The sequence below is a fragment of the Nycticebus coucang genome, unplaced genomic scaffold, assembly GCF_027406575.1.
Source record: "Nycticebus coucang isolate mNycCou1 unplaced genomic scaffold, mNycCou1.pri scaffold_65, whole genome shotgun sequence".
NCBI classification, from domain to species: Eukaryota; Metazoa; Chordata; class Mammalia; order Primates; family Lorisidae; genus Nycticebus; species Nycticebus coucang.
The window spans coordinates 273,267-300,140 of NW_026515591.1; the positions used below are offsets into that span (position 1 = coordinate 273,267).

Here is a 26,874-nt window from a genome sequence, read left to right on the forward strand (position 1 = left end):
CCTGACCTCAAAAGGTGTATGCCATAGGATACCATTTCTAAATTCTAGAAAATGGAAAGCAACAGGGACAGAAAGTAGATCAGTGCTCATGTAGGGCAGCATTAGGGAAGGAATCTGAGGAACAATCAGAAAGGGCCGTCCAGAGGCCTTTGTAGCAGTGAGGTTCTTTATATTGATTGTGGGAATGTTTTCCAGGGAGCATAAAATACCCAAGTGTGTCTAATTGCACACATTAAATATGGTCACATGATTGTGCATTAGTTATCCTATGGTTAGAAGAGACTAAGAGGGTACAGCCAAGAGAACAGGTATGGAAGCTGCAAACTCACACAAGGGTGACATAAATCTGGGACATCCTGGAATCAGGAAGAGGATGGATGACATGGAACTGCCACCTCAAAACTTCCTTGAACTTCCTTACAAAAAGATTCTGTATATCAAGCTGATAAGGAGCAGGGTTTTCTGTTTCCTTGGGGACAATTTTTCTAGAAATAGATTTCTGTGAATAACAGAAAAGGTGGAGCTTCCACTCCCAGGTGGCACCTGTGGGTTCTGCTGTGTCCATGTGGCAGCAGCAACAGCAGCAGAAGCCACAGGCCAGGCCTGAGCAGCAGCTGCTGGGTTTACACCCTCTTGGGGGGTGAAAAGGAGATTTTTGTCTCACTACCCCATGGGCCTGGAGCACTGTGGGTGCACCCAGGCTGCTGTCATAGGACTGACAGAAATAATCAGCCTCATTGTCACTCTGGAGTCCCGTGATTGTCAGGGAGCCTGAGCTGCTAGACTTGCAGGCAGAGAATCTGTCAGGGACCCCTGACGATCTATTGCTCTTACCATAGATGATGGATTTAGGGGCTGTTCCCTGGAGCTGCTGGTACCAGTTCACATAAATACCACACCCGATGTTGCTGCTGCTTCCCAAGCAGGAGATGGTGACCATCTTCCCCAGGGATCCAGACATCGATGACGGCTGAGTCTGCACAGACTGGGCCCAGGACCCTGGAAGGGTGAGACACAGACATGGTGATTCTGGGTCTGGAGAGAAAAGAAGACAGCAGGGGCCCAGGGTCTCCCCAGGGCCCTTCTCCTGGCCCATGTCTGGTCACCTGTTCAGTGAGTCAGGAGGGTGAGGAGGAGATGGGACCAGGTCATGGTGGAGACTGTCCTGAGTCCTGATTTCTGTGCCCACAGCTGAGGCACAGCTCCCCCAGGTCTGACTGTCTCCTTTTCATACCTTGAGAAGGGAGGCCCCATTCTCCATGCAAATGATCCCCCAGCTTTCTGATCCCACCCTGGGCTGTGGTCAGGCCCCTCTGCCTGAGTGTCAGGGGTGGGGCTGTTTGGTCCCAGGGGGTGGGTTGGTCAGAACTGTGATCCTGAGCAGAGGGCACCAGGCACACCAGATGGCTGATCCCAGCTCTGCTCACACCCAGATCCCCAATAACAGACCTCCAACTCCCCCTGGTGCCCAGACCCTGCTGATACAGGATCATGTGACAAAGTGATCACAGCCTCCCAGAGCCAACATTCCCCACACTGCTCTGTTCACTACATTCAGGACTTGGCTGGCAGCCTCCACTGTGTCCTCCCCAGTTGCTCAGAGTCTTCATGGTCTACAGGGCTCCTCAGGGTGAATCTGTCTCTGGCTTGCTGGGCTGATTTTTTGTTGGGACTGAGGTGGGGTCTTGATACACAGTCCTCATAGGGCAGAGTCAGGTTAGATCAGTGACAGGCTCCCATGGACACCCTTCCCTGGCTGCACTCCAAGACAGGTTCTTCCCTTTCATGCATTTCCTGTCTGGTGGCCAGAGTTCTCCTCCAGCTTTGGATCCCACAGCAATGAGGACAGCGAGTGATCTTCTCTGTAGGGATGGTAATGTGCTGGGGGCAGCTGAGCATGCATACCAGAGAGTTCTGCGGTGGAAATCTTCACTGTCTTTACTTCTATTCACTTGAACACAACAATCATCGCTGCACTTTGACTGGTAACTGAGCTAGAAATCTGTTACAAGCAAAAAACACGGTATAAGAGACTAAGTGACATTATTTGAAGTATTTTTTTAGGACCAATCATGGTGGTAAACACAGTAACATTGGAGATGTTACAAGGTAAATGTTAAAATTACTTGGACCTGGTTCCAGAGGAGCCTGAATCGTGAGAGCCTTTGGGATCAACAGCTCGAGATAGAGAGTGAAGGAAAAACATGGTTTGTACTCAGGAATGAGTGCTGGCAATCTGTTTTTTTTTTTTTTTTTTTTTTTTTTTGAGACAGAGTCTCCTATTGGCATGCCTGGTAGAGTGCCATGGCATTGTGGCTCACAGTAACCTCAACTCCTGGGCTTAAGTGATTATCTTTCCTCCACCCCACAACTGAGGTTGCTGGGACTACAGGAACCTGCCAGAATGCCCGGCTATTTTTAGACACAGGGTCTCGCTCTGGCTCAGGCTGGTCTTGAATTTGTGAGCTCAGTCAATAATGTATTGCACCCCCCCCCCGCCGAGTGCTTGGATTACATGCGTGAGCCATTGCGCCCAACCTGTCAATATGTGTCATAAGGAGAAAAAATTAATCTCTGTCCTGAAAAAACATGCTTTTTATGTTGTTTTGTCAAAAAAATCCATCTTCTGCAAAAGGATAATCCCATTTCCTAAAATTCTAAGAAGGAACAAATGTTTGTGTATGCCTGGGAAAGTGCTTTCAGTCTATGCAGCAGACTGTCACCATGTTTTATTTTGGGAGGTCACCTGCCTTAGAGAAGGACAGCAGCACTGTCAGCTTGACATCTCCATTGCTGAGTTCATCACACTTTGGTCTCGTTACTGTGATTTTTGTGAAAGTTTTAATGCATGATGTTTTAAAAATAGGTTAATGAATATGTAAAGCACTCACCTAAATAAAATAGGTCCATATACCTACATGAAAAGATTCCTTTTACTTATGTGTGAATGTCGAACACATCAGTCATGGCGGTTGTGTTCATAGGCATAATTCTTGCATATATTTGCATTCATAAGCATAACATGATTTTCAGTCACGTTTATTCTTTTAACAGGAAGTTTTGACATTTGACTGTGTTTAAAGCACTATGAGATATTTTGTGATGTTTTATTCATTATCATGTAGAAACAGGTGCTTGCCACCTGTGTTTCATCAGCATTGCTTTGTCTTTGATGATGCAGTGTGAATTTCCAGTGAATTGTATTGTCCTTTAAATCTCACTTTATTTTTATTTTTAAAATTTACTCTGGTAGGCTGGGCTGAGTGACTCACACCTGTAGTATTTTTGTTTCCTTCTTTCTTTGTTTCTTTCTTTCTTTCCTTCCTTCCTTCCTTTCTTACTTTCTTTCTTGACAGAGTCTCAGTATGTCACACTCAGTAGAATGCTGTGGTGTTATACCTCACAGCAACCTCAAACTTTTAAGTGATTCTCTTGCCTCATCCTCCCAAGTAGCTGGGATTACAGGCACTCACCACAACACCTGTGTTTTGTTGTTGCTATTGTTGTAGTTGTCATTGTTTGGCAGACCTGGTCCAGGTTCTAACCTGCCAGCCTTAGTGTATGTGGCTGGTGCCCTAGCTGCTGAGCTAGAGGTTCTGGGCCTCACATTTGTATTCTTAGCTCTCTGGGAGGCTGAGACAAGTGGATTGCTTGACCTTACTAGTTTGAGAGCAACTTGAGCAAAAGCAAGATCCTATTTCTACTAACAAATATATTAAAATTAGCTGGGCATTGTGGAGGTCACTTGTAGTCCCAGCTTCCCTGGAGGCTGAGGCAAGAGAATCTCTTGAACACAAAAGTTTGAATTTTCTGTGAGCTATGATGATGCCATGGCAGTCAACCCTAGGGCAACAGAGTGAGACTCTGTCTCAAGAAAAAAATAACTCTATTTATTATTATTTTAGAGATAGTATCTCGCTCTACAGGCTGCAGTGCACTGGCATATCATAGTTCGTTGCAGCCTTGAACTCCTGGCCTCAAATTGTCCTCCTGCCTCAGCCTCCCAAGTAGCCAGGACTGCAGGTGCCTGCCATCATTTGTAGTTAAGTTTTTATTTATTTATTTATTTATTTATTGTAGAGACAGGGTCTCCCTGTGTTGCCCAGACTGCTTTAGTTACTCTTGGCCTCAAGTGATCCTCCTGCCTTGGCTTCTCAAAGTGCTGGAATTACTACTCTCACTTGAATAAACAGGGCTTTACCTCAACTGAGCACTCTCTCACTCACAGGACAAGGCTGCCTGTGGTCTCCTCGGAGCCCATGGGCACTTTCCTTACTGGTATTTGCCCTCAGCTGTCCAGCTGAGGACAGAGCGAGGACATGGTGCATGGGTGACTCTCTCCCAGTTCAGGCACCTTCTGGGCCCAGCATCATGTGGCCAGCACAGTGAAAGGCAGGTCTGCTTTTGGCAAATAATTATGAGCACTTATCTTGTGTTTGGTGCTTTGTTTGGCAAAGGATGTATCTTGCTGAACTAGCCAGCCTTGTTCCTGCCTCCATGGGGAGCTGCCTCTTGTGCGGACACATGGGGGTGTGAGTCACTCCTGGGTGTCCCTTCATGTCCTTCACCCTTATGGGCAGGGTGGCTAGTGGGGCCACTGTGGCACTCAGGGTCCCACAGGGGATGGAGGTTGGTAGGATCACAGGGCAGGAGGGACGAAGGAGCTGAGGGAGTAAGTGTTGGGTTAAAGTGAAGGTGATGAGAACATCATGAGCGATGAGATTTGGGTGGGGGTGGCGATCAGGGACTGAGGGGTTAGGATTCAGAAAGGAGCAGGCGCTGTGCAGGGCTGGTGTTCTAGTAATCCAGGAAGAGGAACTGTCAGATGGGGGAGCTTGCTGACTGGGGGTGCTGATCCGCCTTGGTTGCTGGGCTGACGGGAGGACGTCTGGAGCCCTGCCCTAGAGGGGTGGCAGGAGGAATGCAGGACACTGAGAGGAAACACCCACCTCCCTTCAGGACAGACTGGAGGAGGAGTTTGAGATGGAGACCTCCTCATTGTACACGCCCTTCTGTGAAATGTCATCAGACACAAACTTGTTAGTTTGTAAATTCCTGTCAGAACATAAATATAATATAAACATAATGTTTTTGGTTTAATTAACCTGCAAGATATCAGCCAGTATATCCCTAACCCATGAAGTTTTCTATTTTTTTTTTTTTTATTGTTGGGGATTCATTGAGGGTACAATAAGCCAGGTTACACTGATTGCAATTGTTAGGTAAAGTCCCTCTTGCAATCATGTCTTGCCCCCATAAAGTGTGACACACACCCCTTCCTCCATCCCTCTTTCTGCTTCCCCCCCCAATAACCTTAATTGTCATTAATTGTCCTCATATCAAAATTGAGTACATAGGATTCATGCTTCTCCATTCTTGTGATGCTTTACTAAGAATAATGTCTTCCACTTCCATCCAGGTTAATACGAAGGATATAAAATCTCCATTTTTTTTAATGGCTGAATAGTATTCCATGGTGTACATATACCACAGCTCATTAATCCATTCCTGGGTTGGTGGGCATTTAGGCTGTTTCCACATTTTGGCGATTGTAAATTGAGCTGCAATAAACAGTCTAGTACAAGTGTCCTTATGATAAAAGGATTTTTTTTCCTTCTGGGTAGATACTCAGTAATGGGATTGCAGGATCAAATGGGAGGTCTAGCTTGAGTGCTTTGAGGTTTCTCCATACTTCCTTCCAGAAAGGTTGTACTAGTTTGCAGGTCCACCAGCAGTGTAAAAGTGTTCCCTTCTCTCCACATCCATGCCAGCATCTGCAGTTTTGAGCTTCTGTGATGTGGGCCATTCTCACTGGGGTTAGATTATATCTCAGGGTTGTTTTGATTTGCATTTCTCTAATATATAGAAATGATGAACATTTTTTCATGTGTTTTTTAGCCATTCGTCTGTCATCTTTATATAAAGTTCTATTCATGTCTCTTGTCAATTGATATATGGGATTGTTGGCTTTTTTCATGTGGATTAATTTGAGTTCTCTATAGATTCTAGTTATCAAGCTTTTGTCTGATTGAAAATATGCAAATATCCTTTCCCATTGTGTAGGTTGTCTCTTTGCTTTGGTTATTGTCTCCTTAGCTGTACAGAAGCTTTTCAGTTTAATGAATTCCCATTTGTTCATTTTTGTTGTTGTTGCAATTGCCATGGCAGTCTTCTTCATGAAGTCTTTCCCGAGGCCAATATCTTCCAGTGTTTTTCCTATGCTTTCTTGGAGGATTTTTATTGTTTCATGCCTTAAATTTAAGTCCTTTATCCATCTTGAATCAATTTTTGAGTGGGGAAAGGTGTGGGTCCAGTTTCAGTCTTTTACATGTAGACATCCAGTTCTCCCAACACCATTTATTGAATAGGGAGTCTTTCCCCCAAGGTATGTTCTTGTTTGGTTTATCGAAGACTAGGTGGTTGTAAGATGTTAGTTTCATTTCTTGGTTTTCAATTCGATTCCAAGTGTCTATGTCTCTGTTTTTGTGCCCGTACCATGCTGTCTTGAGCACTATGGCTTTGTAGTACAGACTAAAATCTGGTATGCTGATGCCCCCATCTTTATTTTTTTTTTAGAAAGAACTGCCTTAGGTATACGGGGTTTTTTCCGGTTCCGTACAAAATGCACAATCATTTTTTCCAAATCTTGAAAGTACGATGTTGGTATTTTGATAGGAATGGCATTGAATAGGCAGATTGCTTTGGGAAGTATAGACATTTTAACAATGTTGATTATTCCCGTCCATGAGCATGGTATGTTCTTCCATTTGTTAATATCCTCTGCTATTTCCTTTCTGAGGATTTCATAGTTTTCTTTATAGAGGTCCTTCACCTCCTTTGTTAGGTATATTCCTAGGTATTTCATTTTCTTTGACACTATGGTGAAGGGAGTTGTGTCCTTAATTAGCTTCTCATCTTCACTGTCATTGGTGTATACAAAGGCTACTGACTTGTGGACATTGATTTTATATCCTGAAACATTACTGTATTTGTTGATGAGTTCTAGGAGTCTTGTGGTTGAGTCTTTGGGGTTCTCTAAGTATAAGATCATGTCGTCAGCAAAGAGGGAGAGTTTGACCTCCTCTGCTCCCATTTGGATTCCCTTTATTTCCTTGTCTTGCGTAATTGTATTGGCTAGAACTTCCAACACTATGTTGAATTGTAAAGATGACAGAGGACAACATTGTCCGGTTCCAGTTCTAAGAGGAAAAGCTTTCGGTTTTACTCAATTCAGTAAAATATTGGCTGTGGGTTTGTCATAGATACCTTCAATCAGTTTTAGAAATGTGCCACCTATGCCTATACTCTTCAGTGTTCTAATTAGAAAAGGATGCTGGATTTTATCAAATGCTTTTTCTGCATCTATTGAGAGGATCATGTGATCTTTATTTTTGCCTCTGTTAATATGGTGGATAACATTTATGGACTTGCGTATGTTAAACCAGCCTTGCATCCTTGGGATGAAGCCTACTTGATCATTGATGAATGACTTTTTTGATGATAAACTGTAATCTATTGGCTAGGATTTTGTTGAGAATTTTTGCATCTATATTCATGATTGAGAGTGGTCTGAAATTCTCCTTTTTGTTTGGGTCTTTTCCATGTTTTGGTATCAGGGTGATGTTTGCTTCATAGAATGTGTTGGGGAAGATTCCTTCTTCCTCAATTTTTTGGAATAATTTCTGCAGTACAGGAATTAGCTCTTCCTTGAAGTTTTGATGGAATTCTGGAGTGAAGCCATCTGGACCAGGGCATTTTTTGGTTGGAAGCTTTTTTATTGTTTCTTTGATCTCAGTGCTTGAAATTGGTCTGTTCTGGAGCTCTATTTCTTCCTGGCTGAGTCTAGGGAGAGGGTGTGATTCCAAATATTTATTCATTTCCTTCACATCGCCAAATTTTTGGGCATAGAGTTTCTGGTAGTATTCAGAGATGATCTCTTGTATCTCTGTGGGATCAGTTGTTATTTCCCCTTTATCATTTCTGATTGAGGTTACTAGAGATTTTACTTTGCTATTCCTCGTTAGTCTGGCCAATGGTTTATCTATTTTATTTATTTTTTCAAAAAACCAACTCCTTGTTTCATTAATTTTCTGAATGATTCTTTTGTTTTCAAGTTCATTGATCTCTGATTTGATTTTGGATATTTGTTTTCTTCTACTGAGTTTAGGCTTATTTTGTTCTTCTTTTTCTAATTCCATAAGATCTCTTGTGAAATTGTTGATGTGCTCTCTTTCTGTTTTTCGAATGTAGTCATCTAAAGCGATGAATTTTCCTCTCAAAACTGCTTTTGCAGTATCCCACAGGTTTTGGTAGCTTGGATCTTCATTGTTGTTATGCTCAAGGAAGTTAGTGATTTCCTGTTTTATTTCTTCCTGCTCCCATCTGTTATTCAACAGAAGATTGTTTAATTTCCATGCCTTTGGGTGGGGTCGAGCATTTTTGTTAGAGTTGAGTTCCACCTTTAGTGCCTTATGGTCTGAGAAGATACAAGGTAAAATTCAATTATTTTGTTTCTGTTGATATTTGTTTCATGTCCCAGGATATGATCAATTTTGGAGAATGTTCCATGGGGTGATGAGAAGATTGTATATTCTTTGTCTTTGGAGTGTAGTGTTCTATATGAATCTATCAAGCACAGTTGTTCTAGGGTCTCATTTAAATCTCTTATATCTTTGTTTAATTTCTGTTTAGAGGATCCGTCCAGCTCTGTAAGAGGAGTGTTAAAGTCCCCTGTTATTCTGGTATTATCAGATATCATATTGCTCAGACTGAGTAAGGTCTGTTTCAAGAATCTGGGAGCATTTAAATTGTGTGCATAAATATTTAAAATTGAAATGTCTTCTTGTTGTATTTTCCCTTGACCAATATAAAGTGACCATCTTTGTCTTTTTTGACTTTAGTTGCTTTAAATCCACATGTATCTGAAAATAAGATTGCAACTCCTCTTTTCTTCTGAATTCCATTTGCCTGAAAAATTGTCTTCCAACCCTTGACTCGGAGCTTTAATTTGTCTTTTGAAGCCAGGTGTGTTTCTTGCAGACAGCAAATGGATGGCTTGTGTTTTTTAATCCAGTCAGCCAATCTATGTCTCTTCATTGGGAATTTCAAGCCATTAACATTTCTTGAGATAATTGATAAGTGTGGTAGTATTCTATTCGTCTTATTTTGTGATAGTCCATTGCTTAGTTTTATCTTTTGCATCAGTGTGGAGGTTAGGTTCTGTCCTTTAATTTCTGAGTTCTTATTTTGCTGCTGATCCATTGTGGTGGTCAGTGTGCAGAACAGATTGAAGTATTTCCTGTAGAGCTGGTCTTGTGTTGAATTTCCTCAATGTTTATATATCCGTAAATGATTTGATTTCTCTGTCAATTTTTAAGCTTAGCTTAGCAGGGTAGAGAATTCTGGGCTGGAAATTGTTCTGTTTAAGTAGATTGAAGGTAGGTGACCATTGTCTTCTTGCTTGGAAAGTTTCATTAGAGAAGTCTGCGGTCACTCTGATGGATTTGCCCCTGTAGGTCAACTGTTGCTTACTCCTGGCAGCTTGCAGAATCTTTTCTTTTGTCTTGACTTTGGACAGGTTCATCACAATGTGTCTTGGAGAAGCTCAGTTAGAGTTGAGGCCACCTGCGGTCCGATATCCCTCTGAAAGCAGTGTCTCAGAATCTTTGGTGATATTTGGGAAATTTTCTTTTATAATATTCTCTAGTATGGCTTCCATTCCTCTGGGGCATTCTTCTTCACCTTCTGGGATTCCTATAACTCGTATGTTGGAACGCTTCATAAAGTCCCATAATTCTGATAGTGAACATTCTGCTTTCTCTCTCTTCTTTTCTGCCTCTTTTACTATCTGAGTTATCTCAAGAACTTTGTCTTCTACCTCTGAAATTCTTTCTTCTGCATGGTCTAACCTGTTGCTGATACTTTCCATTGCATCTTTAAGTTCCCTATTTGACTGTTTCAGCTCCTTCAGCTCTGCTATATCCTTTTTATATTCTTCATATCATTCATCTCTTATTTGATTCTGTTTTTGTATTTCCTTTTGGTTATTTTCCACTTTATTAGCAGTTTCCTTCATTGTTTCCATCATTTCTTTCATTGTTTTCAACATGTGTATTCTAAATTCCCTTTCTGTCATTCCTAACATTTGTTTATAGGTGGAATCATCTGCAGAAGCTACGTCATTGTCCCTTGGCGGGGTTGTTCTGGAGTGGTTCTTCATGTTGCCTGGAGTTTTCTGCTGATTCTTCCTCATGAGTGATTTCTTTTATCTGCTTCCTTGCTCTAATTTTCCTTTCACTTCCTCTTTCTCTTTAAGTTCTCGTGCCTGTGGACGTTTTTCCACAGTTTTAGTCCTCCTCTTTAGGTCCAGAAGTCTCTCGCTGACTCCCTGTATCCTCATAGGGGTGATGATAGGCAGATCCCACCAGCCAGAGATGCCTGGAGTCCTATCTCCCCAGACTCACGGTGCCCAGATGCAAGGAAGCTGTTATTCGACTGCCATCTTGCTCCGCCTCCAGTTTGGCTTAATAATTAAAATTCAATAAATCTAATACACTATACATTAACGAAAAAGAAAGGTATATGATAATCTCAAAAGCTGCAGGAAAAGTATTTGATAAAATTCATCTTCCACGCATCATAGAAACTCTTAAAAACTAGTAATAAAATGACATGTCATCAATCACATAGGGCCATCTAAAAAATACCTACAATATATCCTTGGACCTCTGTACTTTTTGGGAAAAGACTGAATGATTTTCTGTAAGAATTGTAGTAATATGAGAGAATGATGGGAAGATGGCGGACTGAAGCCAGCTTTCCACAGAGACTCCCATCCTGAAGGAGAGTTAGGGGATGAAAATTTAATAAGTAACCTGATGGATTCGAGCAACACCAAGTGAAAAAGTTGAAGAATGCACATCAACCCCGCTGAGGAGAACTGCAACCACAAGGAAACAAACAAAATGTACAAAATCCATCACCAAGTGGACGGAAGTCCCCACTCCCCCACCTGATCGGATTAAGGTCCCCACAAACAAAAGGGCAGAAATCAAAGGCCCTCCCACTACGCTTCACAGGAGAGACCTACTACAAACTGGACATAACTCCCTTACTAGGATGCCTAGGCATTCTCCTGCCAGGCTTAAAACTGTATAAATCTGTAAATATCCTTTGCCGGCAATTCTGAGATCCCAGCACTTCCCTCCACTCTCTCTGAGGTCTGAAAGCCTGTTTCCCAGCGTTTCGCATTCTTGGGTGACTCCTAAAGGGGAGAGGACAGTCCCTGAACTGCGGCTGGTCAGCGCTAATTCTGGGGCACGGGAGAGAGGTGAGGACAGTCAGTGGAGGGAGACCCTCACCAGGGCGGCACTTCCCGCAGGCGAGGTGCAGCAGCCCTCCTTGGGCAACAATACAAATAGGCATATAACTGAGTCAAACTCTGTGACCTCACTACCAGCTGCTCTGAGCTCCCTGCTGTTCTAAGCTCCTGGCACAATCCCAGCCCTCGCTGTGTGGTCCGGAGACCTGAGCGCCTGCCATGTGGCCGGGCAGGGAACTGGGGGGAGCGGAGTCTGTTCGCTGCCCAGCGGTTCTGGGCTCCAGCTGCTCCCCCCACCGCACCCCCACTCTGAAACCTGAAGGCTTGAGCTGCAGCTGTACAACTGGGCGAGAGACTGGGAGAAACTGAATTTGCTCGTTGCCAACTGGGCTCCCTGCAGCTCTGAGCCCTTGCTGGCTCTAGGCTCCCAGCGCTCCCCCCACCTCACTCTGTGGTCTAGAGACCTGGGCACCTGCCGTATGGCCGGGCAGGGAACTGAGTGGAGCCAAGTCTGTTCGCTGCCCTGCGGATCTGGGCTCCAGCCGCTCCCCCCACCCCACCCTCACTCTGAAGCCTGGAGGCTTGGGCTGCGGCGGTACCGTGGAGCCAAAGATTGGGAGGAATTGAGTGAGCTTGCTGCTGGTGGTTCTGAGCTCCCAGCACCTCACCCCACCCTCACTCTGGGATCTGGAGGCCTGTCAAACTAGAGTCCAGATTCTTGAGGGATTTGTCAGGGCGTGGACAGTGCCCGAACTGTGGCTGGTCAGTCCTGACTCTGGAACACAGGAGTGAGGCTGGGGGAGACCCACATCAGAGCGGCAGTTCCCTGAGGCGGCTGTAGCCATACACCCTGCTTCCCTGGGCAATCAGAGGAGGCCACCCCTGAATATAGGATTTGCCTGAGGTGACTCACAGACCCTGGAAACATCCAGGGTAGGGCCGACTCAGAGAACTGAGACTTCAACCCAGAGTAAGTGCTTCACTGGGGTCAAACAGAATCCAGCTGACAATAAGTCAGAACCACTCAGCCTCACCACACCAGTCAAGGCCCCAGTCTCTCAGGCTACAACACTGAATGGACCCTCAAAAGAACCCTAGGGGGAAAATCAAAGGGAGTAAAACAACCATGGGGTGGAATCAGCGGAAAATCTCCGGTAACATGAATAACCAGAATAGATCAACCCCCCCAAGGAAAGAAATGGTGGATGTAATTGAAGATCCCATTCATAAACAACTGGCAGACATGTCAGAAATCGAATTCAGAATTTGGATTGCATACAAGATTGATAAAATGGAATTAAGAATCCGAGGAGAAATTCAAAAGTTGTCTCAAGAATTTAACGAATTTAAAGACAAAAACACCAAAGACGGGGGGCGCTTGTGGCTCAGTGAGTGGGGCGCCGGCCCCATATGCCGAGGGTGGTGGGTTCAAACCCAACCCCGGCCAAACTGCAACAAAAAAATAGCCGGGCATTGTGGCGGGCGCCTGTAGTCCCAGCTGCTCGGGAGGCTGAGGCAAGAGAATCGCGTAAGCCCAAGAGTTAGAGGTTGCTGTGAGCCATGTGACGCCACGACACTCTACCCACGGGCGTATAGTGAGACTCTGTCTCTACAAAAAAATAAAATAAAATAAAACCACCAAAGACTTAGACACACTGAAGCAAGAACTTGCAGCCCTGAAAGATATGAAAAATACAGTAGAATCCCTTAGGAACAGAATGGACCAAGCAGAAGAAAGGATTTCTGACATTGAAGATAAAGCCTTCGAACACTCCCAAAATCTCAAAGAGGAAGAGAAATGGAGAGCAAATATGGATCATTCTCTTAGAGAGCTCTGGGATAATTCGAAGAAGGCAAATATATAAATAATAGGAGTTCTGGAAAACGATGAAGTGGCCTTGCTGGGCACAGAGGCCCTTCTGCATGAAATTATGAAAGAGAATTTTCCAGACACGCCTAGAGATCCTGAAATTCAGATAGCAGATAGTTTCAGAACTCCAGCACGACTCAACCCCAATAAGTCATCCGCCAGACATATCATAATTAGCTTCACTAAAGTCAACATGAAGGAGAAAACGCTGAAGGTTATCAGGCGAAAGAAAGCCATTACCTACAAAGGTAAGAACATTAGAATGACTGTAGATCTCTCTGCTGAAACTTTTCAAGCCAGAAGAGGGTGGTCATCGACTTTTAATCTCCTAAAGCAAAATAACTTTCAACCCTGGATCTTGTACCCAGCTAAACTGAGTTTCATCTATGATGGAGAAATTAAATACTTTAATGACATTCATATGTTGAAGAAATTTGCCACAACCAAACCAGCTCTTCAGGATATTCTCAGACCTATCCTCCATAATGACCAACCCAGTCCTCTACTACAAATGTAAACTCACTCAGAAACTTTTGATCAAAATCAACTTCTACAATGGTGAAAAGATTAAAATTATCCACTGGAATTTTGAAAAACTCGATACCCAAAATTTCACCAAACTTATCATTAATCTCCATTAATGTGAATGGCTGAAACTGTCCTCTAAAGTGACATAGATTAGCTGACTGGATACAAAAACTCAGACGAGATATCTGTTGCTTACAAGAGTCACATCTTAACATAAAAGACAAATACAGACTCAGGGTGAAAGGATGGTCATCCATATTTCAGGCAAATGGTAACCAGAAAAAAGCAGGTGTTGCAATTTTATTTGCAGATAGAATAGGCTTTAAACCACCAAAGTAAGGAAGGACAAGAATGGTCACTTCATATTTGTTGAGAGTAATACTCAATATGATGAGATTTCAATTATTAATATCTATGCACCCAATCAGAATGCACCTCAATTCATAAGAGAAACTCTAACAGACATGAGCAACTTGATTTCCTCCAGCTCCATAATAGTCAGAGATTTTAACACTCCTTTGGCAGTGAGGGATCGATCCTCCAACAAAAAGCTGAGTAAAGAAATCTTAGATTTAAACCTAACCATCCAATATTTAGATTTAGCAGACATCTACAGAACATTTCATCCCAACAAAACTGAATACACATCAGCTGATACTTCTCATCAGCTCACGGAACTTACTCCAAAATCAGTCACATCTTAGGTCACAAATCTAACCTCAGTAAATTTAAAGGAATAGAAGTTATTCCATGCATCTTCTCAGACCATCATGGAATAAAACTTGAGCTGAGTAACAACAGGAATCTACATACTCATACAAAAACATGGAAGTTAAATAACCTCATGCTGAATGATAGCTGGGTCAGAGATGAGATCAAGAATGAAATTGGCAAAGTTTTGGAACAAAACGATAATGAAGACACGAACTATCAGAACCTCTGGGACACCGCAAAGGCATTTCTAAGGGGGTAATTTATAGCGCTGCAAGCCTTCCTCAGGAGAATCGAAAGAGAGGAAGTTAACAACTTAATGGGACATCTCAAGCAACTGGAAAAGGAAGAATACTCCAACCCCAAACCCAGTAAAAGAAAAGAAATAACGAAAATCAGAGCAGAACTAAATGAAATTGAAAAGAAAAGAACAATACAACAGATCAATAAATCAAAAAGCTGGTTTTTTGAAAAGGTCAAAAAAAGAGATAAACCATTGGCCAACCTAATCAGGAAAAAAAGAGTAAAATCTCTAATCTCATCAATCAGAAATAGCAAAGACAAAATAACAACAGACTCCTCAGAAATCCAAAAAATCCTTAATGAATATTACAAGAAAATTTACTCTCAGAAATATGAAAATCTGAAGGAAATGGACCGATACTTGAAGCTCGTCACCTTCCAAGACTTAACCAGAATCAAGTGGAAATGTTGAACAGGCCCGTTTCAAGTTCGGAAATAACATGAACCATACAAAACCTCCCCAAAAAGAAAAGTCTGGGACCAGATGGATTCACATCAGAATTCTACCAAACCTTTAAAGAGGAATTAGTACCTATATTACTCAAACTGTTCCAAAATGTAGAAAAAGAAGGAAGACTCCCCAACATGTTCTATGAAGCAAACATCACCCTGATCCCAAACAGGAAAAGACCCAACAAGAAAAGAAAATTATAGACCAATATCACTAATGAATATAGATGCAAAAATATTCAACAAGATCCTAACAAACAGAATCCAGCAACATATCAAACAAATCATACATCATGATCAAGTTGGCTTTATCCCAGGGTCTCAAGGCTGGTTCAATATACGTAAATCTATAAATGTAATTCAGTACATAAACAAAGTAAAAAACAAAGATCATATGATCCTCTGAATCGATGCAGAAAAAGCTTTGGATAACATCCAACATCCCTTCATGATCAGAACACTTGACAAAATCGGTATAGGAGGGACTTTTTTTTTTTTTGGCCGGGGCTGGGTTTGAACCCTCCATCTCCGGCATATGGAACCGGCGCCCTACTCCTTGAGCCACAGGTGCCATCCAGAAGGGACATTTCTTAAACTGATAGAGGCCATCTACAGCAAACTGACAGCCAATATCATATTGAACTGAGTTAAATTGGAATCATTTCCACTCAGATCAGGAACCAGACAAGGCTGCCCATTGTCTCCATTGCTTTTTATCATTGTAATGGAAGTTTTAGCCACTGCAATTAGGGAAGAAAAGGCGATCAAGGGCATCCACATAGGGTCAGAAGAAATCAAACTTTCGCTCTTTGCAGATGATATGATTGTATATCTGGAAAACACTAGGGACTCGACTACAAAACTCTTAGAAGTGATCAAGGAATACAGCAATGTCTCAGGTTACAAAATCAACATTCATAAATCAGTAGCCTTTATATATACCAACAATAGTCAAGCTGAAAAAAACAATTAAGGACTCTATCCCATTCACAGTAATGCCAAAGAAGATGAAATATTTGGGAGTTTATCTAACAAAGGATGTGAAAGATCTCTATAAAGAGAACTATGAAACTCTAAGAAAAGAGATAGCTGAGAATGTTAATAAATGGGAAAACATACCATGCTCATGGCTGGGAAGAATCAACATTGTTAAAATGTCCATACTACCCAAAGCAATATATAACTTCAATGCAATCCCTATCAAAGTTCCACTGTCATACTTTAAAGATTTTGAAAAAACAATACTTCGTTTTATATGGAACCAAAAAAAAAAACCTCGAATAGCCAAGACATTACTCAAAAATAAAAACAAAGCAGGAGGAATTACGCTTCCAGTAGATGTCTGGAACAGAATAGAGAACCAAGAGATGAACCCACCTACTTACCATTATTTAATCTTTGACAAGCCAATTAAAAACATCCAGTGGGGAAAAGATTCCCTATTTAACAAATGGTGCTGGGTGAACTGGCTGGCAACCTGTAGAAGACTGAAAACACTAACCAAGATAGACTCTTACTGGATTAAAGACCTAAACTTAAGACATGAAACTATAAAAATACTAGAAGAGAGTGCAGGGAAAACCCTTGAAGAAATTTGGTTGGGTGAGTTTTTTATGAGAAGGACCCATTGGCGAATGAAGCAGCTTCAAAAATACACTTTTGGGACTTGATCAAACTAAACTGCACAGCCAAGAACACAGTAAGTAAAGCAAGAAAACAGCCCTCAGAATGGGAGAAGATATTTGCTGGTTATGTCTCTGACAAAGGTTTAATAACCAGAATCCACAGAGAACTCAAACGCATTAGTAAGAAAAGAACAAGGGATACCATCACAGGCTAGGCAAGAGACTTGAAAAGAAACTTCTCCGAAGAAGACAGGCGAGCAGCCTTCAGACATATGAAAAAATGCTCATCATCTTTAATCATCACAGAAATGCAAATCAAAACTACTTTGAGATATCATCTAACTCCAGTGAGACTAGCCTATATCACAAAATCTCAAGACCAGAGATGTTGGCGTGGATGTGGAGAAAAGGGAACACTTTTGCACTGCTGGTTGGAATGCAAAAAATACATCCCTTTTGGAAAGATATATGGAGAACACTTAGAGATCTAAAAATAGATCTGCCATTCAATCCTGTAATCCCTCTTCTGGGCATATACCCAGAAAACCAAAACCACATCATAACAAAGATATTTGTACCAGAATCTTTATTGCAGCCCTATTCATAATTGCTAAGTCATGGAAAAAACCCAAGTGCCCATCAATCCTCGAATGGATTAACAAATTGTGGTATATGTACACCATGGAATACTATGCAGCCTTGAAGAAAGATGGAGACTTTACCTCTTTCATGTTTACCTGGATGGAGCTGGAACATATTCTTCTCAGTAAAGTGTCTCAAGAATGGAAGAAAAAGTATCCAATGTATTCACCCCTACTATGAAACTAACTTAGGACCTTCACATGAAAGCTATAACCAAGTTACAACCTAAGAACAGTGGGAAGGGGGAAAACGTGGGGAGGGAGGGGGGAAGTGGGTCGAGGGAGGGGGATTGAAAGGATCACACCTGTGGTGTGTCTTACAAGGGTACATGTGAGGCTTGGAAAATGTGGAATGTAAATGTCTTGGAAAAGTAACTAAGAAAATGCCGGGAGGGCTATGTCAACTAATGAGGTGAAAATGTGTCAAATATTCTATGAACCAAGTGTATGGTGCCCCATGATCATATTGATGTACACAGCTATGATTTAATAAAAATAAATAAATAAATAAATAAAAGAATTGTAGTAATATATGTCATAGCTTTTATAATAATGTAAGAAAAAATAAGCATAAAGAATAGAAGGAAATGAAGTGAAATTGTCTTTATTTGATGAAAATATTATTGCAATCATAAAAAATAGAAAGGAATACTTCTATGCTTCTATGGGAAAACTAGTAGAACTAATAAGTAAATATAGTAAAGTTATATAAGAAGTGTAACATTGCAGATTTTATTTAAAAACAATTATCATTCATCACGTTTGGCACACTTTAAATGCCTAGTAATAGATCTTCAAAAACCAAAAAGATAGCATGGGCCTCTATGCTGAAAACTACAAATAATTGTTAGAATTAAAACCTAGGGAGGCGCCTGTGGCTCAGAGGGCTAGGGCACCAGCCCCATGTGCCAGAGGTGGCAGGTTCAAACCCAGAACCACCCTGCCAAAAAAAAAAAAAAAAACTGTCAAAAAAAAAGATAATTTTAAATAGATGGAGAGGTAAAATACATTTATAGATTGAAGGAATAAATATTGCAAAGACATTCATTCTCCCTATGAGATCTAAAAATTAAGTTCATGACCTCATCCTAGAAAAAGTGCTACATACCTCGTTGGCGAATATCACTGTGAAGTTCTCCTCTTGGGAATCTGTGCACTGATGCCAGTGCCTACTCCACCCTACAAAGCAATTTTGGAGCTCTTTCTGGAATGGCCATTAGAGCTGACATCCTGTATGTCTTGAACGTCACCAAATGTCTTCCTTTCCATTTTTTTTAATCTTCAGGTAAAGAAAAAAGTCACAGGGAACTATATCAGGTGAGCAGGGAAGGTGTTAATACAGTTATTTGTTTATTGGATAAAAACTCCCTCGTAGACAGTGCTATATGAACAGGAGCATTGCTGTGATGCAAGAGCCACATCTTTCTCATGCTAAGGTTTTCAGTTCAGATTTTCCAAACTGTAAAAGTGTTCCCTACTCTCTACATCCAGGCCAGCATATGCAGCTTTGAGAGTTTGTGATGTGGGCCATTCTCACGGGGGCACTTAGGTGATATCTCAGGGTGGTTTTGATTTGCATTTCTCTGATGATTAGGGACAATGAGCGGTTTTTCATATGTTTGTTAGCCATTCATCTGTCTTCTTTAGAAAAGGTTTTATTCATGTCTCTTTCCCAGTGGAGTAAGTCTCCCTAAGAATGGATTCACAAGGTGCGGTATATGTATGTCATGGAATATTATTCAGCCATTAAAAAGATGGAAACTTTACATCTTTTGTATTAACGTGGATGGAGGTGGAATACATTCTTAGTAAAGCATCACAAGAATGAAGAAGCAAGAATCCAATGTACTCAATTCTAAAGTGAAGGCACAGATGAGGTAATACAAGGGGAGGAATAGGGGAATGAGGGAGCAAGGAGAGGGTAGGAGGGAAGACTGTGGGGTCATGGTGTATGGCATACCTCTTGGGGGTGGGCTAAAATTATAAGAGAAACTTTACCTAACAAATGCAATCAGTGTACGTTTATATCCTCAATGAATACCAAACAATAATAATAAAAAAAAAAAGATTTTCCTAACTGTTTCTCTATTGGTCTTTACTTGGTCTGCTGTGCTTCTCACAGTCAGCTACCAATTTTGATGTACAATGCAACGGATTTTTGCAGTCGTTTCATCATTAGTTCTGCTTGTTACTGGCCACCCTACACTCTCTTCATCAGAGACACTTTTTCTTCCTTCTGAAAAATGTTTAATCCGAGCACTGTGCCATGGAGACATTACAACCACTACAAGGCGAGAAATGTGTACAAACCTGTCCGAGCCACAAATATCAGATCCCAGTTCTAGAAAACTGTAGTCAGAAGGAAGATTCCTTAAAGCCAACACTGACAGAAATCTGGAATCTACATTTCTTTTTGTATTACTCTAGCTCTCTTTCTAAGGGAAAAAAAAAACTATTTTAAGCAAAAGAGTATGTGGGGTAAACTGTGCTCCTGGTAAGATTACTCATTCTGTAGAAGAGGAATTTCCGAACTGACAGTTCTGAGGGGGTCCCGGTGAGGATCAAAGTTATGCATAAGTATGGGGCGGCGCCTATGGCTCAGTCGGTAAGGCGCCAGCCCCATATACCGAGGGTGGCGGGTTCAAACTTGGCCTGGGCCAAACTGCAACCAAAAAATAGCCAGGCGTTGTGGTGGGTGCCTGTAGTCCCAGCTACTTGGGAGGCTAAGGCAAGAGAATCGCTTAAGCCCAGGAGTTGGAGGTTGCTGTGAGCGGTGTGAGGCCACGGCACTCTACCAAGGGCCATAAAGTGAGACTCTGTCTCTACAAAAAAAAAAAACAAAAAAGTTATACATAAGTAAAGAAGTTCCAGACACACACAAATACCAAGGGAGGAGAATGTCTCCCCGCAGTACCCAAAATCTGAGCATGTGGAGTGAGTGGCCGAGTGTATGGATTTCGAGGAGTAAATAAATAACTCTGCTAAGAGTACATGCCAGGGAAGGTGGCCTGAACTTCCCAGAAGGCTCCGCCAGGGAAACACGGAAGGCGCCAGGAGAGGCACAAGGTCAAGTCCTGGTTGAGAATAGACTGAGCAGGAAGCCGCTGGGTAATAGAAGGGGTGTGTCAGGGCCCTGAGAGGCCTGGGAAGCAGCCCCGCCGCGGCCCCCCCACCTCCTTTGCCGGCCTTGGACTGAGTGCCAGGGCCTGCCTCTGGCAAACGCTTCATTTCCCTTCCGTCTGGGCCCGCGCAGGCCCCCACATTCGGGGCTTCAGCTTTTGGACACAGCACCACCTGCCTCTGTTTCAGGTCCCCCCGCCCCCGCTTCGGCTTGGCGCCCTGGGACTCCTTCCCTCCAGGGCCTTCAGCCTGGCCCCCTGCCTCCCACCCGCTTCTTTTACCTGCTCCAGGAGCGGGCGCGGGGCGTCCAAGCCCGGGCGTGTCGTCGAGCGCACAACGCGGCGCCGCGGGTACACAACCTTTCCCGTCGCCACTGTGCTCTCCTGCGTGGCGCAGGGCTGGCGAGTAGCTGCCGCCACTGGAGGAGACGCGCAGCAAGCACGCCTGGCGGGGAGACTCTGCCACTCTCCGGCTGGCCGTGGGGAGAACATCCTCACAGGAGCCAGCAGGTAGAAGGCAGGTGGGCGGCCGAGTGGGGAGGGGTCTCGAGTTGCAGGCAATGGCTGCCACAAGTCGCCCAGGTAGATGGCCGCCCTCCGCCTCCCCCTCGCCCGCCAGCCGCGCACCACGACCTCTTGTTCGTCTTCAAGCTCTGCCAGGGTGAATTGGCCCGCCCAGAGGGGCGACCCGGGCGACCCGAGCCCGCGGGCAGTCCCACGTCTCCCACTCACCCAGAGGAGCGAGTCCTGGCCTGGCGTACTGCGGCATCGGCCCCTCTACCCCAAAGGCCCGACCAAAAGACTGTCATATCTCCCCCCTTGCGGATCAGAGGGGTCACGAGAGGAGCACACCTCTTTGCTCGATTCTTTGGGAAAGCAAGAGCTGTTTCGCGCTAGTGAACGTTAGCAACAGGGGACCCTGAATTTCTGCCAAAATAAGCGGGACAGTCCATCGCAGCTGTTTCTAGCCCTAGTCACTCTCCCCATCCCAAAATCAAAACAAACACAAGGTCGTACTCGCTGGCTGAGGCGAGGGAGGAAATAAGAGCTGGCGCAGGCCCGCCAGCTCGCAGGGTCCCGGCTGCAAGTTGGGAGCGGACGGCCTCGCTGGAGCTGTTGTCCCCGGTGGCGGAGGGGAGGGCACGCGTCCTCGCGCGCTGCACTTCCCGCGGGGGCCTTGCGGATGCGCGGCGCGCTGCCCCTCTGCGCGCTCCGGCGGGTGACTTGGCGTGGCCACCTCGCAGCCAGGCGGGGAGACAAAGGGGCGGCGGCAGATGGAGACTGCCTAGTCCCTACGCGCGCTGCCTGACGTGCGGGCTGAACATGCTGGTTGAAGCACAAAAATGTGTGCGCGTTTGCATGTAGAGCTGCTGGCCTTTGCCCCCAGAGCTGGGGCTTGAATTTTCAGCTGCCAACAGAAAGCAACGGTTTCCTCTTCCCTTTTGCGACATTCCACCAAACTTGCTCCATTCTCCGCCCCCTCCAAACTTTGTTCTGCCAGGTTTATTTGTTCTGTGTTCTGACGTGAAATGTTCAGCGTTTTCTGTGTACACAAATGTTTCACTCTTGCTTTCAAGGGGAGAAAGGTTCCTGGTGAAACGTGTAATGGTGTTGCCTCTATTTGTTTCCTTCGTCTGTAATTACTTTCGCAATTACTTTTTACTCTACTTTCAGTGTTTTTTCATAAACTAGAGAAACAAAATAGCTTCATGACAAAATGGTCCTTTGCATCAAAGACACAGTTCATTTGTCAGTGTTGTTAAAAAAAAAAAAAAGAAAGTTTAATCCATTTGTACACTGCCATTTTCTTTATGGCATTATCCCCATAAATTTGGAATGACATGTCCCTGATTTTACCTCCACTCTTGTTCCAAGTGCACTGAGAAATTTATGAATGTTTGTTGCTGTAATTCGAGTCACAACATTATCATGAGAGCACACAAAAACATGCAACCATAATAAACACTACTCAGCTAGACACTGCCAAATGTCGGTGAGAACACAGCCACACAACACTGACATATCCAAGTTAGGAAACTTTACCAAGTTGTTTTTACAGTGCTGTCAATGTAAGCACATGGTGGCAAGTTTACGAATATAATTGCCAGACCATATGGACACACGGCAAGGCCTATCAAATTTTAGCAAAATATTCTGAAACAAATACAGACAAGTAAATCTGAAGTTTGTATGGAAATATCCAAAAGGATCAACAAACAGCATTATCCAATAGAAATATACTGTGAGTGACATAAAAATTTAAATTTTCTGGAAGCCACGTTATAAAACTAAACCATGAAATTAATTTTAATAATACATTGTATGTAACCCAATATTTAAAATATTATCATTTGAATTAACAGGTGTTCCATATTATAAAATTATTAATGAAATATTTTATGCTTTTCTTTATACTTACACCGCATCTTGATTTGTTGTATTTCAAGTGCTCGTAGCCACACTGTGCAGATGGCTACCCAGCTGGACAGCACAGGTCTCAAGTACACAAATCAGTTTTGAAGGAAAAGGAGAGGAGAAGAAAGAGAACAAGAAAGGGAATGACGAGGAGATGGAGAAAGAGAACAGGAAGGAACAGGAGAAGGAGAACAGGAAGAAAAAGAATGAATGTTAAGGCTTTAAACCTTTCCTTTCTAAGAGTGGTCCTTGCACAAGGAGAGGCAGATAAATTGGAAGAGAATTAAGATTCCAAAAATACAGAAATGTCCCACATGGATCCGTCAAGGGACTTTTAACAAAAATGATAAGTCAATTCAGCGGGAAAGGACAATGTTTTATAACAAATGGTTCTGGAACAAGATACTTACAATTTGAAGAAATAAAAGCCTCAACTTCTACTTTTCTATGCAAGAATTCTTTTGAGATGTAAGACTGCCAGATGTAGACTCGGAGCCATAAAGCTTTCTGAAGGAAACGGAAGACTGTCATCCTGACTCGGAATAGGCCGACATTGCTTGGGCAGGAGACAAAGCAGTAAAGACAGAGGAGGGATGGATAAATTAGACTTTGTCAACATGAAAATAAGCATTGAAATAAAACATACGCTGTTTTGAAAATAAGAAGGCAAACCAAGGACTGGGAATAAATAGTCTCAACATGTTGATGCAACAAGGGATTTGGTGACACTGAGAGGAACAGAAAAAACAGGAGGGAGTAAGTTCTTTCTTTCTCCTCAGCCTTTCTGTCTCCCTGCCGCAATTTCTGCTCAGAGCTCCCAAGACAGAGAAAGCTGGCAAAGGAGAAATACCGGCTCAGTGTCCACCCACCAACCGGACACAGAGGGTCTGAAGCTGTGAGACGAGGGCTTCTACATGTATCCAGCACAGATAAAATTATGGTGCACCCTACATGGGGCAGCAGCTTAGAGTCAATGAAGAAAAGCTGTTTATAACTATATGCTGTCTTGTAATATTGCATTATTAACTGTATGTAATTCCATTACCATTTTCTCCTAGAGGATATACACATAATCATTTTCTTTTTATAATAATCAGGAATAAGGAAAGCACTATAATGTGGTTTAAAAGAAAAACTCAGCATGATACGCAACGTGTAATTCTGCCCTCCACGTCAGAAACAGAGGGGGTTTTCATGAGGTAACAGAACCAGGGAGGGACCAGACAGCAGTCCTATGTCCTGGTTATGTATTTTTATTAACCAAAGAAACAAGGCCCATTTGTCACTTTGGCCGTCCAATAAGCGTCAGTCACTATCTCTTGTTCTTCCCTTCACATTTATTTTCCCCTCTTCTCTACTCATACTTTCTTCTCAGAAATGGCCTTAGGGGTGAACGGAGAGCACACATGTGACTCCTACCGGCTGTGGTTCCCACAGGCTGTGAGTCAGTTTTTTATTAAACCATCTGAATGTGTCTTTCTTTCCCAGAGAAAGCCCTTTGCAGGATTTTAACAGATAATTCCCTATGCAAATATAACTGTGAAACATCAAAACCAGTTATGAAGAAAGGCATGAACATAGTTGGCTGAACATTTTAATCTACCAGTAAAAACAACATTTTTCAGAGACTTCCAGGGAAATGTAAGGATGTGAAAAGCCTTCCTTCATCCTCTTTTCATCCCAGTCGGTGACCCCGTGTGTCTCTCTCCAGTTTCCACAGCGGATTAACAGAGCATTAGAAATGTTGGAGATAATTTAGAAACTAATGATGAAAATATTTGTTAGGGATAAAAGAGTAAAGATGCTTAAAATTACTGATTGGAAAGATAATCTAGGATGAAAAGCAAACAACCCAAGATGCAAAGCAGAGAATGGCATGAACGAGATTAGCAAAGTAGAAAAGTGTCGGATCCAGCAGACTGAAGGGCACAGTGAGTTCGCACTGCCTTGCCTGTCTTTGCAACCAGCAGCAACATAAATACACTAATACAAGTATAAGGTAAAAATATAAATGCAAGTGTCATCTATTCACGTGCAACAAATCTGTCTCATTCCTAAGTTATCATCTGCCAAAAACTTGAGGTGGCATTAGAAATCTTGTCTATTTTTCATGTATTTTAACAGCAAGACATCTGTAATCAAGATGGAGAATTGAGCTGCCATAAAATACCTCCACCCCTACAACAAACATAAACAATTGATAAATGGTATTGTGGGTTTCTTTCACAATATGCAAACACAGATTAAAGTTCAAAAACTGTATATGAAATATCCAAGTGCTGGAAATAGAGGGGTTTCCTCATTCACAAGGGCACTTCCTATGTATGTTTGGGAATTGAAACCAGGCATCTCATAGTCAAAGGAAAAGACAGAACTGAGTTTTCTGCATAAATAATTCTTCAGATATGAATAGAAAGTGGCATTTATAACCATGCAGAACCCTTAGCCTGTGGTGTTCCACAGGTGGAAATTCTCCTTCTTGAACCACCTGTAAAATAAGTACCTAATGTAGAAACCTGGAAAAGACTCCAGGTCTTTATTTAAGAATAAAAGAGTTAAAATACATTTATTTTTATTTCTATTTCTCCCACAAAAAATGCACTAAGTGATTGGGAGTATGTTTCCTTTCATTGTCACTATGTCGTGAAGTAAAGAATCCTGAAATAAAAATGGGAAAGGAGATAATGGCAAAAATTTACTAATCAATTAAAGAATTTGAACTATGAAAAGCAGAATTATCGATACTTCTGTTCTGGGAGGGAGAGAGGGAAGAGCTGTTTGTGGGGACAAGAGACCATCTGATTGTGCCACAAATTCTCAAAAATATTCTGGAATTTTCTTTTATTATTTATTTATTATTATTATTTTTGTTTTTTGCAGTTTTTGGATGGGGCTGGGCCTGAACCTGCCACCTCCAGTATAGGAGGGCCGGCACCCTACTCCTTTGAGCCACAGGTTCCGCCCAATATTCAGGAATTTTCAGCAGAAGTTTCTTACTCCTGTTCCATAGGAAGCACCTGCTGGGACCCCACACAGGCCCTTGTGCCAGGGACCCTAGCAGCCCCAGAGGGGACAAGTCTGCAGAGTCCAGAGAGGGAGGGATGGGCCAACCCTGGAGTCTTGGCCAGTTGAGGGCTCCCCAGCTCTGAGTATCTATCCTGCAGAAACTTCTCCCACCGCTGCTTTGGCAACTGGGCAAACTCTTCCTGGGCAGTGGCCACAGCCTGACCTTCATGTCATCTTGGTCACTCTTGTGGTTCAAACATGTGAGATAGATCCCGACTGGGAACAGCAGAGCTGTGATCCCCATGCAGCCCTTCCTGATGTAGGGCCACCCTCTGTGGAGTGTTTGGCAGGTAGGGGCAGCCTGAAGGGACGCCTGTCCCAGGAGAGCCTGTGATCTGTTCTGGAGCTGAGGAAAGGATGTCAGCGCAGAGCACAGGGTCTGTGTCTCCGTGCAGGCGGCTCAGAGGAGAGGCCACCTCCTCAGGATTCGGATTGTGAGGGGAGCTTCCTGTGGGGACCAATGCTCAGAGACAGGAAAACAGACATGCAGGGGGCTCAGCCCCTTCCAGAGCCAGGCTGGGAGAGGAGACGGTGGACATGAGTGGGGGCTCCGGTGTGAGATGGGTGTGGTACTGAGAGAGGAGAGAGTGGACATGGGCGCGGGGGCTCCGGGGGTGCGAGGCTGGGAGAGGAGACCGTGGACATGGACACAGGGACTCTGGTGTGAGGTGGGCGTGGGGCTAGGAGAGGATATGGTAGGACACGGACGTGGGGGCTCTAATGTGAGGTGAGTGTGGGGCTGGGAGAGGAGACGGTGGATACATACATGGGGGCTCTGGTATGAGGTGGGCGCGGGACAGGGAGAGGAGACGGTGGACGCAGACAT

At 43.3% G+C, this 26,874-nt stretch overlaps 1 protein-coding gene across 1 annotated transcript; it reads right to left on the minus strand.

Annotated features, from left to right (window-relative positions):
• On the minus strand, nucleotides 1-26,874 carry LOC128579550 (uncharacterized). The gene is made up of 6 exons (XM_053581580.1): nucleotides 26,622-26,874; nucleotides 26,318-26,496; nucleotides 21,585-21,893; nucleotides 21,300-21,433; nucleotides 20,850-21,211; nucleotides 1-999 (listed from the first exon to the last, which is right to left on the minus strand). The coding sequence occupies exons 1-6, from the start codon at nucleotides 26,872-26,874 to the stop codon at nucleotides 326-328; spliced, it is 1,911 nt and encodes a 636-aa protein (XP_053437555.1). The 3' UTR covers nucleotides 1-325.

Coding starts and splice junctions, on each gene's coding strand:
- LOC128579550 (XM_053581580.1), bottom strand. CDS start 26,874: ATGTCTGCGTCCACCGTCTCCTCTCCCTGTCCCGCGCCCACCTCATAC. Junction 21,212..21,299: donor GCCAGGACTCGCTCCTCTGG/GTGAGTGGGAGA, acceptor CAGAGCTTGAAG/ACGAACAAGAGGTCGTGGTG. Junction 1,000..20,849: donor CGCGCCCGCTCCTGGAGCAG/GTAAAAGAAGCG, acceptor TCACCCTTCCAG/GGTCCTGGGCCCAGTCTGTG.